The sequence below is a fragment of the Toxorhynchites rutilus genome, chromosome 3 (genome assembly GCF_029784135.1).
Source record: "Toxorhynchites rutilus septentrionalis strain SRP chromosome 3, ASM2978413v1, whole genome shotgun sequence".
In the NCBI taxonomy this organism is placed as follows: Eukaryota; Metazoa; Arthropoda; class Insecta; order Diptera; family Culicidae; genus Toxorhynchites; species Toxorhynchites rutilus.
Window position 1 is genome coordinate 180112508 of NC_073746.1, and position 17693 is coordinate 180130200.

General features: G+C 42.1%; 2 protein-coding genes across 9 annotated transcripts in view; one reads left to right on the forward strand and one right to left on the reverse strand.

The window, feature by feature from the left end:
* Window positions 1-5870, reverse strand: part of LOC129777763 (protein split ends) — a 185998-nt gene extending 180128 nt beyond the window's left edge. For 5 of the 8 annotated variants that reach the window (XM_055784236.1, XM_055784235.1, XM_055784234.1 and 2 more), the window contains exons 1-2: window positions 5421-5870; window positions 3855-5211 (exon numbers count right to left, since the gene is read on the reverse strand). In XM_055784236.1, the coding sequence (XP_055640211.1) occupies window positions 3855-3937 (83 nt within the window). In that variant the 5' untranslated portion in view covers window positions 3938-5211; window positions 5421-5870. Of the gene's footprint in view, window positions 1-3854; window positions 5212-5349 lie in introns of all 8 variants that reach the window. The other 3 variants (XM_055784232.1, XM_055784230.1, XM_055784231.1) reach the window with 3 other exon arrangements.
* Window positions 5871-12316: 6446 nt separating this feature from the next.
* LOC129773694 (uncharacterized) lies at window positions 12317-17302 on the forward strand. Its single transcript, XM_055777339.1, has one exon. The coding sequence runs from the start codon at window positions 12317-12319 to the stop codon at window positions 17300-17302; it is 4986 nt and encodes a 1661-aa protein (XP_055633314.1).
* The last annotated feature ends 391 nt before the right edge of the window (window positions 17303-17693 follow it).

A 17693-nucleotide genomic window follows, 5' to 3' on the forward strand; every position in this document is an offset into this window, starting at 1 on the left:
CGACAAAGTGGTTACATATGATAGAGTGTTCATTTTTATGTTGTCAAAAATAGGGTAACCATATTTTCGATGAAATAAAAAATCTAACTTTCTTATCTTTATAGATAAAGGTAAACATAGTTCGACAATATTGTAGCCCCAGTTATTTTGAGCAACTTTAGAATAAAGTTTTTTCTATCTCTTGAGATAACCGATAAAGCGCTTATTTTCTAAACAATTTTTATGTTTGCCCCAGAAAGAACGACAGCAAATGAAGGGGAAGCGTATTTTTGGGGAAGAAATATCAATAACTTTGGTTGGAGTTGAGATATTGACAAGTTCTGCATCGTAAAATATTTGTCTTAATAAGCTCTAAAATTCTTCTGAAGACAGTTTAAATGTAAAATTCGAAATATAAAAGTTAGAGTAAACGTTTTTTCCGTAACGCAACTAAGAAAAAAACGCTATATCGGTTATTTTAAGAAATAGAAAAACACAAGTTGCCTACAATAACGGGGGCTACAACATTGTCGAATTATGTTTACCTCTATCTATAAAGATAAGAAAGTTAGATTTTTTATTTCATCGAATATATTGGTCACCCTATTTTTAACAACACGAATTTTTTTTTTTTTTTTTCTTTATTATAGTGATTTTCAACACATTTCGGCTGGTTCGTCACTTTTGCTTCCATTTTTGGAAGAATGTTGGGAATGAGAATTGAACTCGTGATCTCTGCGTGAGAGGTATGGATGTTACCACCACGCCAGATCGCCTCCTAACACGAAAATGAGCGCGATAGAGCAACAACTTTGTCGACGCCTGTTTTTGTCTAGAGAATAACTTTCGAGCTCTAGATGCGAATTTCAACTTAAATGCACTTCCTGGACCATTGTGCATTCGAATCGTTTGACCGATTTTCGGTTAAACTACAATACGGATTATAGATATTTGGAAAACATTCTAGAAAAGATTTCAAACTGTATACCAGATGTTTATTTTTGGGCTGAATGTTCGAATAAATGTTTTTATTATTTTTGTAGTGTCGATTCTTAAGAACCCCTAATTTGTATGTTTTTTGGAAAGCAACGACTGTTAAACAACAGATCAGGAACTAAGGAAGATAGGGTCCAATTCTTCATAAAACAACGTGGTCGTCTCGTCTCAACTCGGCTCCAGTCACTGTCGAGTCGAGCTAAATAACGTATTCCAGTACACGAGCGTCATTGAAATGATTTATTTGATAGACAGGGTAGAGTGCTGTCATTTTTGACATTCGCGGTGCGGATTATCCGCGAAAGTGAGTTCCCTAATAATTCTATAAACCTTCCCGAAATTTGTCAGTGAGTGGTAGAGTCTTGTTTTTTTGTTTTGGTCATGGCCTTCACATTATCTGATCACTGATGTACATGACCTTACAGATTGATAGTTCAATAATTTCTGTATTGTTGAAACATAGTTTTCATGCTAAAATATCGGTTTTCCGTGTTTGTTCTCATTTTTAGTTCTATATTGTGTTATCCGCGATTTTCGTCATACGCGATGACCTGGCTCGACTATTTCGCGGATAATCGGGGTTCTACTGTATTTACATTTGTTTGTGCATACGTCTACTCCCCAAAAACCTTTTGTAATGTCCACATTCTCCTCCATAAGTTGAACGAGCCTGTGACAGTTTAGATATTAGCTCTTAGTCCATAGAATCAAACGAGTTTCTCGTCTTTTTTGTCGAGCTCGTCATCTCGAATATCAAAACAAACAAGACGAGTGCAAAACGGTCTACTCGTTTCCTAGAATAGGGCCCTATGTATGTTCTTTAATGATATCGTTTTATTAAATCAAACATATTACAGGGAAACTTCGATATTTCGTACATTTCTATTACAAAATTGTACGTTGTATCGAATTGTACGTTATATCGAAGCATAATAAAGAACTCAGAAACATAGCTCATATTACTTTATTATGATGTTGTTTGTGTGGAGTTGGTAAATAATGATTTAAAATCCAACTAGAAAGTGAAGCCAACCTTTCTCATGATGTTTCCCTTCATACTGTTGATTGATTGTAAAAAGATAAAATGATCGCTTGCTTGCTGAAATTTTTTTTCAATGTGTCAATGCCATTCTTTCGATGTATGGGAGACTTGTTGGTAATTGTATGGACTATTCATAAAATTTTCGTTCAGAATTTTAATAAACATATTTAAGAAAAAAAAAAAATTTTAAAATATTTTTATTTAGTAGTTTTTATATACAGGCAAACCTTTTTTTGTGTGGGGGATAGGGACCGCACAAAAAAGTCGCAAAAAAAATCGTGCAAAACTTCACCAGCAGGTCTAAAAAGTCGTGTTCGGTACACATTTTGAAAAAAAAACTTTTTTTGTGCGGTAGATAGGGACCACATAATAAAAGTTTTCCCCGAAAAAATAACTCAAATCTACGCCGTTCACCGTTCAATTTCCTTTTGTTTCCCTGCTTTGCGATGGGACACTTTGCCTTTTCGGTTGCGCGTGGCTGTTTGTGCTTTTAGTTGCATGTCGAAACGTGTTGCTGTTAGAAATTATGTCATGCAAAAACATAGAAAAACATTTGAAACATTTGAGCATTTGATGAGAGGAGGGGAATGATTTCAGAAGTGGATAATTGAGACGCAAATATGCTTTTTTCGCACTGAAATGCATATAAACCATCGAAAAAAACTGAATGGACGATAACTTCGTCAAATCTGCTTTTTTTCATACACCGTACAACAAAAACGCACCAAAAAAAAAACGCAAAAAACAGGGTTTACTGTATATATTTTTTGATATTAGATTATTTTCCTATGCTATTCGAGGGTACGTTATATCGAAATTCCCCTGTACAGTATTTATCAGTTGTGTCAGCTTTTCAGAACTCAAACAAAACAGAAGGATCTCTTTAATCTCGACGCCTCTTCTTCTTGAATGGCGTTAACCTGTTCCCTGCGGAACTTTTTCCGTCTCAACGTATGCATTAACAAGCGTCATTTATTAATACTTAGTGGAGATGTCTTAAGCCAAATAACACGCCTTGAATGTATTCGAAAAAGCTGATTTCATCGTATACTCGCAACAATTAGCTGAGATTTCGATACCAAATTGTAGTCCTAGATCGTAGTTTAGAGGCATAATTTTAAAGATTTGTTCATACTAGTGCAGATCGGAAGATTTTTTTTGAAATAAATCCTTTTCTTTACGGGAGTAAATCGATCCTGTGTATTACACCAGGATATGTGCACTAAAAGCAACTTTTCAATGAAAATTAAAATGATACGCAAATTTTTCCCGGATTCGCGCCTGCTCTCGAAAATTAATTCACTGTGTGCTGGCAAAAAAAACAATCTTGCAACCTTCTGTTGGTTGATTATTCAAGAATCTATACATAGTCCCAGAGGTCAACCGTTCCCTGCCACTTTGCATTCGCAGGCCTACAAATTATGGAAATACTTCGCTCTCAAAGAGCAAAAAATTGCACAGCTCTGAACTGAAACGTTGGCGGGTTTTGCTGCGTGTCCATACCACAACAACGAGTTGGGTTGATGGATTCACACCGCAGTCCAGTCCAGAAAATGTCCGAATTTTTGGCCAGTGAAGTCGGCTGACGACTGCTGAGCACTTCGGTCGGGGTCTTGATTTAAGTGTAGAATACTAATGAGGCACGACGAAATGAATATTAATCTAAAATAAGATGAGGCTTGGGAAATTGCGAATGAAGTATCAATATCTTCTTAGGTATGTTTTTCGTTCTTGATTTTTACGTTTGAGCATGGTGTTACGAAATCCAATCTTTCAGAAACAAATATGTGGCTATAAAAGATAATTTATAAATGGAATATACTTTTCAAAAACTCACCTTTTAAAATGCTCTCGTATTCTTTCCTCTCGTACCGTTTCGGGCAAGTTTCCAACCCAAAGATGTCGAGTCTCGCGTACCATTGTGCCTCAGGTGCTTCATGGAGACGACTTTTTCGGTTGGGGCCGATAATTTTCAATACTCCACGAAGGGGCACTTACCACATAATACACCGAGTGCAGCAGGCATCGAGGGACATAGGGATAGAAACGCGCGTTGGAGGATACAAACTGACGGCGTAAATCTTTTTTTGGGAAATTCTCGTACGCGTGGTGCAGATTGACCGGGTTTGACGACCGAGCGACCGTACTGACCGGCCAGGATCAGGATGATCACGACGATCACGAGTGGCGGCGACCGCATACGGGGTGGTGATGCTTCCGCGGTTGTTACATCACCGCTCGGACGATGACCGCCCTCTCTTACCGCCGTAATTTTCGTCCCGGAAATTGCGGATTCTGAAGACGCGGCTTTGCCAAAATAAAACGCACTTTGTTGTGGCTCCTTTCGGCGAAACACCAACGAGAAAAATATTGCACACTTACACTTATTCAAAACCACTGAGATGAACACACTCTTCTCTACAAAAACGTGGACATCGAAGACTCGGGAAGAGACGTTCCAGGCGAATGCTTTCTAGCCTTCACTAGAACAGCATCCAGGCAGATGATCCGGATCAACGCATTTCAACGCGTCGTACACTGTGCCTTGATTTAAGCTTTCCTTCCTGTGTGACGGATTTAAATCACTTTACGAGAAAACCCCTCCGGATAATTCTAATTAACTTTGCTTTCTCGCTTCGGAAAACAAAATATTTTTTTTACAACTGCGAGCACTTGTTCACAGTAAAAACACACTTTCTAGCGGTACATGGACCACGGATCTCGGAGTGGTCTGCTGACAGCACTCCAGATCTCATCCCCTAGAACTGGAGAATCCGGGATACGTTCTCACTCTTCCCTCCTCTCAGACTCTGGCTCTCATACGTTACGATCGAGACTCCGGATCTGCTTGGGTGGAACCATTCCAGCTGCACTATTTCGAGCAGCAGCAGGAAGTTTTTCCGCCTGATGACGTCGACTTCCTGAACACGGACGCGAGCAGAGACGAGAACTGGTGACCCGGGAATTTAATGAATGCGAGGGATAACTTTAAAACTTTCGACTTTTTTTTGCTCTAGACTGAATGGATCATGAAAATTTCACTGATTTTTTTTTGCTCAATTTACCTTTTTCGCTTCAAATTCACACACACTTTACCATAAAGATTTCGTAAGATGCAATTTTTTCCGCAATCGCTATGAATCGCAAACACTCAACAATTCTTTTTTTTTTTCAACAATTTTTATTCTGCAATCCTAGAAATGAAAATTCCCCATTCACATAAAACACTGGCTATGGTGGTGAAATTCGTTCCAATGCTCGATCAGACCCTGATCAAACATGAACACTTTCACGTATTTGTTATAAACACACAAAAGTCAAACTTTTATTACTGTGTATCTTGAGCTATTTTTTTTCTCTCTATCCACTTCGAACGAGGTAGAATCGCGAACCGGAAATGAACCTTTTAATCCAATTTGGCATCGAATATTGGAACGGCGATGTCGCTAGGTAGTAATCTGCTTGCTATTTCTCCTCGATTAGCTACTTTATTGATTTTATAACGTAGAGCAAACCAAACTATAATTACACTTTTTGAAACAAGGCTTGGAATTTTTTCACTTTTCGCACAACATTTAGAAAGAGACACTTTTTCTTATTCTGCGCTTCTTCGTGTAATTCTTTTCGAAACTCAAAGTATGCCTCTTTCCTTCACTCTCGATATTCGTTCAGTTACTAAACAGGAGCATTTGGCTATGCTCCTCTCTTTCACTCCTGCTTGCTTGCTTGGATTTTCCTATTTCTCCTTTCCACTGGCTGCTGCTGCTGCTGCTGCTGTTGATGATGATGGAAACAACGACAACGCGTTACATCGATGTCTACTCATCGCGTTCCTGAAACTGACTGAGCAGCGAAACGCGCACACACCAAACGGCCGAGAAACTATCACGGCATGCACACTAGCAAAAAAAAATATCCTATATTCCACAGCGGCTGTGAGGGTGAGAGGGAGAGCCCAAAACGCCGTTAGCGTGAGTGAGAAGGCCGCAGAGGAGTTGGTAACGTGATATGCATTACTCACGCACACAGCAGGCACAACGTCAACAAGAATCGGTCGACATCGGTATGCGCATGTGTATGTATCATATGGCTTCGGGCTCAATACACAACGGAACGGAAGTTGCCTCGGTTGCATTTGGAGGCGAAACATTTGATGTTGAAGCTGGAAAATTTCATGGAGTAAATCGGATTACACTGCTATTCAGAATTGCCCGTTTTGGCAGAGTGCTACTCAGCGTTCCCTAGAATAGTATTCAAAAATCAGGAAGAATGGAAATAAAAGTCATGATTGCTAAGGGAGAGTGGTACCAAACTCACCCCCTAAATTGTAAATGCAATTCTGTTTCTAAAATATTCAGTTTTTAGCAACGTCATCATTGAATTTTACAGTTAGACGTTTAAACTATGTGTTTTACCAGTTTATATAGTTCATGAGCGAAAAAAAAGAGAAAAACAGAACAGAACAGAAACAGAAAACCTTACCCTTACGATTTCCAACAAGTTATCTATACATCGGAAAATGGAAACTTTTACAGGGAAAACGTTTTTCTAATAACTTTTTCATGGTTTCTTTGAACAAAAATACAACTAATCCTAATTTTGTTTAAAGTTGAGATAGCGATATAGTGTATTCGAAAAAGTTTTGGATCGAATGAAATATGTACTTTTGTTGAAGACATCAACTTTCTATCTTCTATAGTTTCTGGAATGCATAGCTTTTTTTATGGAGACTCCTGGAAAAATAATATTTTACCCGTAACATTTTTGTGTGTAAATTCTCGCGTTTGACATGTTCCTGACATGTTTCTAAATTGAAAAAAAAATTCAGAGCATGTAAAGCGCGATAATTTATACATAAAAATGTTACGAGTTAAGCATTGTGTTAGCGACGATCACCGCGAAAATGGCACTATGGATGTGGAAGTGTAACCTGGGCCAAACCTCCGTGCGCATAACTACAGACACTGAATTGAATGACTAGAAACTAGAGACCCTGATTGAATTTTGAGTTAAAAATAAATATTTACAGCTTGAAGCTGACAAAGAATTAATCTTGTGTTTGCTCTCGGGAATACCCTGGATATCAGCAAATTTTCTGATAAGCGTCAACAAACTTCAAGATTTTTCAACGTAAATCTTCATCGATAAGCGGTTGTGGCAAAATTGGGGCAAAATTGCCAAAAACGCGGATGATGAAGGAAAGGAAGGAGAAGGAAAATGTTGAGGAGGAATATCTAACGAAGAAGTTCGAGATGATGCAGAGTATGTTGGAGGAAGATCTTGACGACAGCAGTAGGAGAAGCAATCGGTCCTGCAGAAGCGGCGTGAGTAAGGTGCAGCAATGGCTGAGCGTTCAGCATAACACGACTTCGGAAGCGGTCATCGGTAATGTTGACCAGACCAATTTCCCGTCAGATGCAAGAGCGAAAAACACCGGAATCAACGAGCAACGCAGTCAAATTGTCATACCTACGGTTACGCTACAACAAGCGAATGAACCAGCAAACGTCAACACAGAGAGTTTCAACAACGTAATAGGAGATATGTTATCCACACCATTTCGTCCAATAAATACGATTGTCAGAGTAAGCCGAGCATCGAAACAATTGCCGATCCAATCGGATTTGAAGCACTCACTACCTCCTGTTTCTTCGCAATCAGTACCAACACAATTCGTATTGGTGCAAACTCCATCTTCAGCTTCGTTTCCGGTGTGTTCGCAGCCGACACGTTCTCAGTTCGAGTCTTCGCAAGTGTGGTCAACAAATCAACAGCCGATCACTCAAGTATCGTCAGTGTCTCAGGTCCAGCCGATTTCAACGCAGATGGTACAATTCTTGCCTGCACAAACCGTGCAGAAATCGTCGACGTCGTCACAGATGCAGCAAGCGACGCTGTCATCGACCAAATCAACCGAAGCAGACATCGCAGATACAACAGTCAGTGCAGCTATCGCAGATGCAACAATGGGTGCATCCATCGCATGTACAACAATCGCAAGTAACGAATCCCCCTCCCCCAACGAATTTATAAAATTTAGTCAATGCTAACAGCGATTGGGTAAGACTATCGCACGCTGAGGTAGGTCCCAGTCTGTTATCACAAGCCCAATTGAATACGAATTATTTTATGTCAAGCGCACCGCACAATTCAACGGCAATGCCGTCTCATTTATCAAACACAATAAATTGCCTACCACTACCACTACCATAAATTCCGCTCGCATGTACCCGTCCTCCGCTGCCAATAATATGAGTGATCCGATATATGAACGTACATTTTGAAATCGTACTTATGCAACGACAGTTCCTAGCTACCAGGCACCAATTGTTTCCTCAACTCAAATTCGAAATTCTACCGATTCCATCATATGTGCTCCTAATGCACAGCAACTGGCTGCTCGATATGTGGTCCCAAGGGAAGTACCGATTTTCCATGGAGATCCCTATGATTGGCCTTTATCTCCAGCTACAACAATTCCACTCAGTTATGTGGATATTCCGAAGCTGAAAATTCAACGCAGTTTGAGAGGGAGGCTGTTAAAAGTTTTCTCTTGCATCCAACAATGCTGCCAAGCGTAATGTCGACACTCTACACCTTGTATGGGAGGCCAGAATTAATTGTGAACACGATGTTAGCGAAGGTACGAGCAACTCCAACACCTAAACCAGAAAAATTAGAAAATTTAGTCAACTTTGGTCTAGTTGCGCTCAGTTGAAGGCGGTCGGTATGGAGAACCATCTGATGAATCCAACCTTACTACGAGAGCTCGTGGTGAAGTTACCGACGAACGTTCGTTTGGATTGGGCTCTATTTCAGCGTCCACAGGTCGAAGTAGACCTAGCAGTTTTTGGGGATTTTACGTCATCCTTGGTATCAGCTTTGAGTCATGTCGTCACGCCAACAGTATCAAGTTCGTCTCTAGAAGTGAGGGGAGAAAAAAGAAAAGATAAAGCTTTTGTCAACGCCCACACGATTAAGGGAGAGGATGAATCCGCCACGGTATCCGAGAATCAATATAAGTGTTGTCTAGTTTGTAAGAAAGCTGGACATAAAGCAAAGGATTGCTTCCAGTTTCGTAAATTAGATCTGGATACTCGCTGGAAAGTGGTTCAGGATTATAATCTCTGTCGCCGTTGCTTAGTTGCCCATGGGAGAAGACCATGTAAAAGTCCGGTTTGCGGAATCGATGGTTGCGAATACCGCCACCACAAATTGCTTCATTCGATAAAAACGAGTTCCAAGGGGAAGCTACCAGTACAGCCAAAAACTTCGGGTACGGTTTCACTTCATCGGGAGTTTGAGGGTTCCACTCTTTTTCGTGTCATCCCAGTAACAGTATATGGGAAGGAAATATCTGTTGACACTTATGCGTTTTTGGATGATGGTTCCGAATTGACGCTCATATCAGAGGAATTGGTGAAGCGAATTCGAGTAACCGGTACACCCGATCCTCTTTGTTTGCAGTGGACCGGAAATGTGACTCGGACAGAACCCGACTCGAAAATGGTTCAATTACAGATATCGGGAAGAGGATTTATTAAACGGTTTCCATTAAAAGATGCTCGTACTGTAATGAGTCTCGATTTACCATCGCAGACACTTGATTTTAAAGAGATGGAAAAGATGTTCTGCCATCTACGCGGCCTTCCGGTAGCAGATTATTTCAACGCTACCCCAATGTTATTAATTGGTTTAAACAATGCACAGTTGAGCGCATGTCTAAAGCTTCGAGAGGGTAAACTCAACGACAACCATTTGCATCGAAAACAAGAATTGGTTGGTCGATATATGGGAACATAGGAGTGATGGAAAATACTTCCAAACACTGTCACGTCCATGTCTGTTCTCACTCGCGGGATGATGAATTGCACACTATGGTGCAAAGGTTCTTCAATGCCGACAGAGAAGGAGTATCCACTGTTCCTCTTTTGGAATCTGTCGACAACCAGCGAGCTCGAGCTATTTTGAAGAAAACTACTGTGAGCACAACGTCAGGAATATTCGAGACCGGTCTGTTGTGGCGTTACGACGAGAATGAATTCCCCGATAGTTATCCGATGGCTGAGCGTAGGCTGCAGTGTTTGGAACGTCGACTATTTTTTGGCTTCGGCTTGTATGCAGCGATGCTCGAGGATTTGTTTGACTTTTGCTTCCGGGCAGCCACACCAGCTCGATGCTGACGCTTTCTTGGTCGCCTTCTTAGCGATACTATTCTTCTCTTCGGTGGACTCCTTTTTGGCCTTGCTTGAACGAACACGATGCTCCAGTGCCCTTCATTTGCACAAACATGCTCTTGGTGGTGACTCCATTCATCAGGATTTCGGAGCTGCTACCTGCTTATATACAGATTTGTGTGTTTTCAATAGCTTGCTTTCAAAGCAATTTTTGAGCTTTGGAAACAAATTTTTGGATCAATAAGTAACACACATATAACACGTAGATATTTTTTCTTTCGAATGAAGCGGTTATCATACCATTTCTTTCAACCGGCAGGTATTATTGCTCAAAATTCTGTTTCTCCAATGTAACACTCTCGTTCTCGAAGCTTTGAACTTACACCCCGGTATAGAAATGAAAGATGTAGTCCGACGTCAACATTATTTTCTTATAAAATGTCTTGCGAAAAAATATCATGTTAAAATTTTCTACATATTCCAATACTTCCCCTTGGTTCACCGTGACTGGTTCGCGCTGACATAAGGGCGATCACAACAAACGCGAGCTGGCTCCTCTCTCTCAGGTGTCAACGAATAACGTTGAAACAGGATATACAGAAACTAATTGCATATTTGCAAAAAATGTTGTACGCATTACATTCATCATTAAGAAAACAGAACATGTCACGAACTAAAATGTTTAATTTTTTTAGCTTTCTATTTATATCAGAATAAGTGCACATGCACTGTAGATTTTGTGACTCGGACTTTGTTCATTTACGTTTTTGGTCAAACCAGAATTTACCCAAGAAAGATTATCCTTCTGCAGAAGCCGAAGTATGTTCACCTAAGTCGTATGCATTGATCTTGATGTTTTGTCTTTTGAATGTACTTGAATGATATAAATGCTGTTGTTGCGGCACCGGTGACGTCATAGACACAGTGTACCTGTTGCAAGTAACCGATTTGGACTTGTCAGACAGGGATAATAGATGAAAAGAAAACAAACATTTTAAAAAGTAGTTAATAGTGAGAAAAGGATTGAAAGGATCTATTGAATTTGTATTGATTGAACTGAACGAAGATACGAGAGTAAACTATTCATGTAAGAAAAAATAAATAATTGTTACCTAAATTAGTTTCAATAAATATATATTTTTGCAGTTTTGAGCTGCTAACAAACAGCTGCTACAAAAACGGTTTTCTTATAAGTGATCCGAACAATCTCAAAAATGAATATATCCAGAGGAGACGGATCTAACCTCAATCCGGATGTGACACAGTATAACTGTCCGTTGTGTACCCGTCCGGATCATGATGAGAAGGAAATGGTGTACTGTGAGGATTGCCAGAGATGGTTCCATTTCAGTTGTGCCGGAGTTGAAGCGTCCGTTAAAGACGATGAGAACTGGAGATGTTCAGCATGTCGTGGAGAAGATCCGGCTGGCGGTGATTCGGAAGATGATGATGTTGTTTCCGTTGAGGAGAGTATTGAAGATCAAGCCAAAGCCAGAAAATCGAAGAACAGTGCGAAATCTACCTCGGAAGACGATAAAGAGATTGCAGAGGCAATGGAGGCGATAAAGAAGGGGAAAAAGCGTTTGAAGAGGAAAATGGACCAGAAGTTGGCATTAGCTAAAGCGAAGTTAGAATTGGCGAACGAGGAGATGGAAATGCAGTGGGCTTTGGACAAGCAGATCCTGGAGATGAAGATTGTTTCAGAGAAGAAGTTTCAGAAGAAAAAGGAAATGGATAAGAAACAGCTGCAGAAGGAACTTGAAGAACTGAGTGAAAGCAGAAAGCGAACAGAAATGGAAGTGGAGAAACTCGAAAAGAAGAAGAAGCGCGATTGTCTGAAAGAAAAGGAATCTGGAGAGAAACTTCCAGTGACTTCTACACCGATTGTCGATCCGAAGCCGTCCACGTCAAGGGATGGATTAAAAAAGAAAATCACGAAAATCGAACCGATATCGGTGGTGAAGCAACCAGCGATGGAAAAAAAAAGAAATGTGACAGTGAGAATGCTAATTCGAAGATGAGTTCGCAAGATGAACAGTCGAGCGATTCTAGCGAGGACAGTAGCAGAGGAAGTTCTGAAGAGGATCAAAAGAACAAGGATCGGAAGAAGAGTAAGCAGAAGATGAAGCAGGATGAAGTGAACCCAACAAAGGCGCAAATTTCGGCACGGCAGTTCCTTTCGCGAAAGTTGCCAACTTTCACCGGTCGACATGAGGAGTGGCCAATCTTTTTAAGCAGTTTCAACACCACGACTAAGGCTTGCGGATTTTCAAATTTAGAGAACCTGGCTCGTTTGCAGGAGAGCTTGAGGGGCCCTGCACGGGATTCAGTTTGCAGTCGACTGTTGTTGCCGGAAGCGGTACCGCAAATCATCGAAACATTGCGGATGCTGTATGGGAGGCCGGAGCAATTATTGAACGCGTTGCTGGTGAAAGTGAGGAAGACAGATCCACCGAAAGCGGACCGATTAGGTACGTTCATCAGTTTTGGGATGGTAGTTCAGCAATTATGCGACCATCTTGAAGCAACGCAACTCAATGACCACCTGGTAAATCCCTTGCTGATCCAGGAGCTGGTTGAGAAGTTACCTCCAGGGACGAAAATGGATTGGGTTCGGTACAAAAGGCTACAGGGTAGAGTCACACTTCGGACGTTGGCTGATTTTTTGTCCGAACTGGTGTCTACTGCCAGTGAAGTAAGTGGAGTCGTGGATGCATCATTAAATCCAATCGGTAGTCGTGCCAGCAAGATCAGAGGCGGAAGATCGAAGGAATATGAAAGTCACATCAACGCACACAGCGAAGAATTGTCGAGAAAACCGGAATACCCAAGAACACCGTGTCCAACGTGTGGACGCACAAACCATCGACTTCGGAACTGCGATGAATTTCGAAAGATGGGTGTTTTGCAGCGACTGGAGGTTGTCGATCGATTTGAACTATGTCGATCATGTCTGAACGCGCATGGGAGGAGCAGATGCAAAGCGAACATTCGGTGTAAGGTCGACAGGTGTCAAGGCCAGCACAATACAATGCTTCACCAACATTCAACGGAACTGCGTTCAAACTGTAATGCACACAGCGCAAGTCAGCAGGTGTCGGTAATTTTTCGGATGATTCCAGTAACACTGAGCTACGGAGGAATGTCCATCAACACCTTAGCTTTTCTCGATGAGGGTAGTTCTTTCTCGCTGGTGGAATGTTCTATCACAAATATGTTGAAGGCGACTGGGAAACCACAGCCCCTACGTGTTACCTGGACCGCAGGGATGACGAGGCTAGAACGGGAGTCAATGCTGTTGAATCTGACGATTTCTGCTGTCGGTTCGAAGGAACGGTTTTCGATGGAAAAGGTCCACACTGTGGAGGAGCTGAAGTTGCCGGTGCAGTCTCTGAACTACCGGGAATTGGCGGAGAGCTATAGCCATCTTAGAAATCTTCCGGTAGCTGAGTATCCAAATGAGTCTCCGAGGATTTTAATTGGTTTGAAACATCTACATTTATTTGCACCCATTGAATCGCGAATTGGTCGACCAGGAGAGCCGATAGCCATTAGATCCATGCTCGGGTGGACGGTCTATGGTCCAAAAGAAGGAGGTAGCTTGCGAACTGTATACGTTGGACATCATTCATGCACTGGTGTGTCCAATCAAGAACTGCATGATCTTCTCAAGTCACAATATATACTTGAAGAGCCGGGTGTAACAGTGGATGTTTTGCCAGAGTCAGCTGAAGATCGACGAGCTCGGGAGATATTGGAAACTACGACGAAGCGAGTTGGAGACAGGTTCGAAACGGGTATGCTATGGAAAGAGGATGATCCATCGTTTACAAACAGCTACCCAATGGCATCAAGTCGAATGAGAAGTCTCGACAAGCGCCTATCGCAGAACCCACAACTATTGGAAAACGTTCGGAGCCAACTCGTGAAATATCAAAGTAAGGGGTACTGTCACAGAGCAACTGTAGAGGAATTAACGAAGACTGACCCCAAGAAGGTGTGGTACCTTCCCCTCAACATTGTGATCAATCCGAAGAAGCCGAATAAAATTCGGCTTGTATGGGATGCCGCTGCTGCTGTAGAAGGTGTGTCGCTTAATTCGAAGCTGCTTAAGGGACCGGATTTCTTAACTTCGTTACCTTCGGTTGTGTGTAAGTTCCGACAGTACAGTATTGGATTTGGGGGAGACATCCGAGAGATGTTCCACCAACTGATGATTCGTCCGGAAGACAGGCAAGCTCTGCGGTTCATGTTTGATGGAGAGATCTACGTGATGGACTGCGCTATATTTGGAGCAACATGCTCGCCAAGCCAGGCGCTCTACGTTAAGGATCGCAACGCTAGTGAGTTCTTGAAGCAGTTTCCAGATGCCGTAAGTGCTATTGTAAATCGACATTACGTGGATGACTACTTCGACAGTACAGAGACCGTGAAAGAGGCGGTGAAAAGGGCAAGTGAGGTCAAGTACATCCATTCAAGGGGCGGTTTCGAGATTCGAAACTGGGTGTCGAATTCTCACGCAGTACTCCAGCAGCTAGGTGAGTCAAAAACGAACCAAATGGTCTATTTCAATACCGATAAAGCTACGGGCTCTGAGCGGGTTTTGGGAATCGTCTGGGACCCTCAAGAGGATGTGTTCACGTTTGCTTTGAAACTGCGAGAGAATCTGCAACCATGTCTGACAGGCGACAAGCGTCCGACCAAACGAATCGTTTTGAGTATAGTGATGAGTCTGTTTGATCCGTTAGGCTTGCTGACGATGTTCGTCATTCATGGTAAGATGTTGATACAGGACCTATGGCGCACAGGTTGTGAGTGGGATGATACGGTCGACGATGAGAGCTTCGAAAAATGGAAAAGATGGACAGCGCTACTGCCCGATATAGAACGGCTAAGAATTCCCCGTCACTATTTCGGTGCTGGTGAATTTCTGGACTACGAATCGTTACAGCTACACGTATTCGTAGATGCCAGTGCCGGTGCATATGGCTGCGTAGCATATTTTCGGTTGTTAGTAGATGGGATTCCGCGGTGTACCTTGGTTCAAGCAAAATCTAAAGTGGCACCGTTAAGGCAATATTCGATACCACGTTTGGAGTTGATGGCAGCGGTGATGGGAGCAAAATTAGCCGAAACCGTCAAAGCAAATCACAGTTTTTGCATCAACCGTGTTCAATTTTGGACGGATTCAAGTACAGTGTATTCCTGGATTGTATCGGATCACCGGAAGTACAAAGTGTTCGTGGCTTACCGGATTGGCGAAATTCTGAGTAAGACAAACCCAGCGAATTGGCGTTGGATTTGCACGAAGCTGAATATAGCGGATGATTTGACTAAATGGAAGAACGGAAACAAAATTGAATCACATAGCCCCTGGTTCACCGGCCCTAAGTATCTATATGAAGCAGAGAATATGTGGCCATATCCGGAACCACCCAGACCAAACGTGACTGAAGAGCTACGGGTCAGCGCGTTGTTCCACAGTGTAGAGATCGCGGACCCTCTAATCGATTGTAGTCGTATTTCGAAGTGGAACATTATAGTCCGCACGGTGGCAAACGTTGTACGGTTCGTGTCAAACATTCGGCGTAAACAGCAGGGCTTACCGATCGAATCGTTACCAGTTGATCGTAGGATAGCACGGTTAGGTAGAGGTTCCGTAGCAGCAGTAAAACGTCCCTTGTCGACAGAGGAATACCAAGAGGCTGAGCGCCTTCTGTGGAAAATGGCGCAGGTAGAATCATTTCCAGATGAAGTGAAAACGTTAGTGAAATGCAGAGAAGGGAAAAGAATATCCATTGATCGTTCTAGCAATATTTTCAAGCTTTCGCCTGTGCTGGACGAACACAATGTGATGCGGATGGATGGTAGAGTACAAGAGGGAGAATTCATTCCATTTGAGTTACAGTTCCCAGTGATTCTTCCGAAAGGGCACCCAGTTACTGTCAGGCTTATAGAATACTATCATAATCTATTTGGTCATGGAAACCGAGAAACCGTAGTGAACGAGTTGAGACAACGTTTCTACATCCCAAGGGTCCGAAGAGAGCTAGAGAAAATCGGAAAAAACTGTATGCAGTGCAGAGTAAGAAAATGTAAACCGGTGGTTCCGAGGATGGCTCCGCTTCCAAATCAACGAACTACTCCTTACGTTAGGCCATTCAGTTATGTGGGAGTAGACTTCTTCGGTCCGATCAATGTGGTGGTTGGACGTCACACGGAAAAGCGTTGGTGTGCTCTCTTTACTTGCTTTGGAACGAGAGCTATCCACCTTGAAGTCGTACATAGTTTATCGTCGCAAGCGTGCCTGATGGCCATTCGTCGTTTTGTTTGCAGACGAGGAGTTCCCGTTGAGTTTTTCTCTGATAATGGGACGAACTTTGTGGGCGCCAGTAAGGAGATTATGAAGGAGATCAAATCTGATTGTTCCGAAGAGCTGACGAGTTCTAGGACCCGATGGAACTTCAATCCGCCATCAGCACCCCACTTTGGCGGAGTTTGGGAGAGGCTCGTTCGTTCGGTGAAAGAGACGATGGATGTATTGGATGACGGCCGCAGACTGACGGATGAAATACTCCAAACTACATTAACTGAAGCAGAGGACATAGTAAATTCCAGACCCTTGACTTATGTTCCTCAAGATCCAGAAAATTCGGGAGCTATTACTCCAAACCATTTCTTGAGGGGACAACCATCAAGTGGAACAGAGTGTCGCAGGCTGTCGACCAATGATGCGGAGGCTCTAAAAAACAGCTACAAGAGGTCGCAGCTATTGGCTGACCGTATATGGAAGCGATGGTTGACCGAGTATCTTCCGTTCATCAACCGACGTGTCAAGTGGCACACTGAGCAGAAGCCATTAGAAGTAGGCGAAGTTGTGTTTGTGGCAGACGAGGACAACCGGAAGTGTTGGGTTAGAGCAATTGTGGAAGAAGTTATTCTTGGAGTTGACGGACGTATTAGGCAAGCAGTGGTACGTACAGCCAAGGGAACGTATAAGCGTCCGGTAGCCAAGCTGGCGGTGCCGGAGATTCGTATTGGTAAATCTGGCAAGGATCCTTCACCAGTGTTACGGGGAGGGGCTGTTGCGGCACCGGTGACGTCATAGACACAGTGTACCTGTTGCAAGTAACCGATTTGGACTTGTCAGACAGGGATAATAGATGAAAAGAAAACAAACATTTTAAAAAGTAGTTAATAGTGAGAAAAGGATTGAAAGGATCTATTGAATTTGTATTGATTGAACTGAACGAAGATACGAGAGTAAACTATTCATGTAAGAAAAAATAAATAATTGTTACCTAAATTAGTTTCAATAAATATATATTTTTGCAGTTTTGAGCTGCTAACAAACAGCTGCTACAAAAACGGTTTTCTTATAAGTGATCCGAACAGCTGTAGTTTGTGTAATTTGTATTTTTACCTGTTTTAATGAAAGAAAAAGCTCAAATAATACAATTCTAGAGTTATTTGATGAGAAGTAAGATTGAATTGTAATT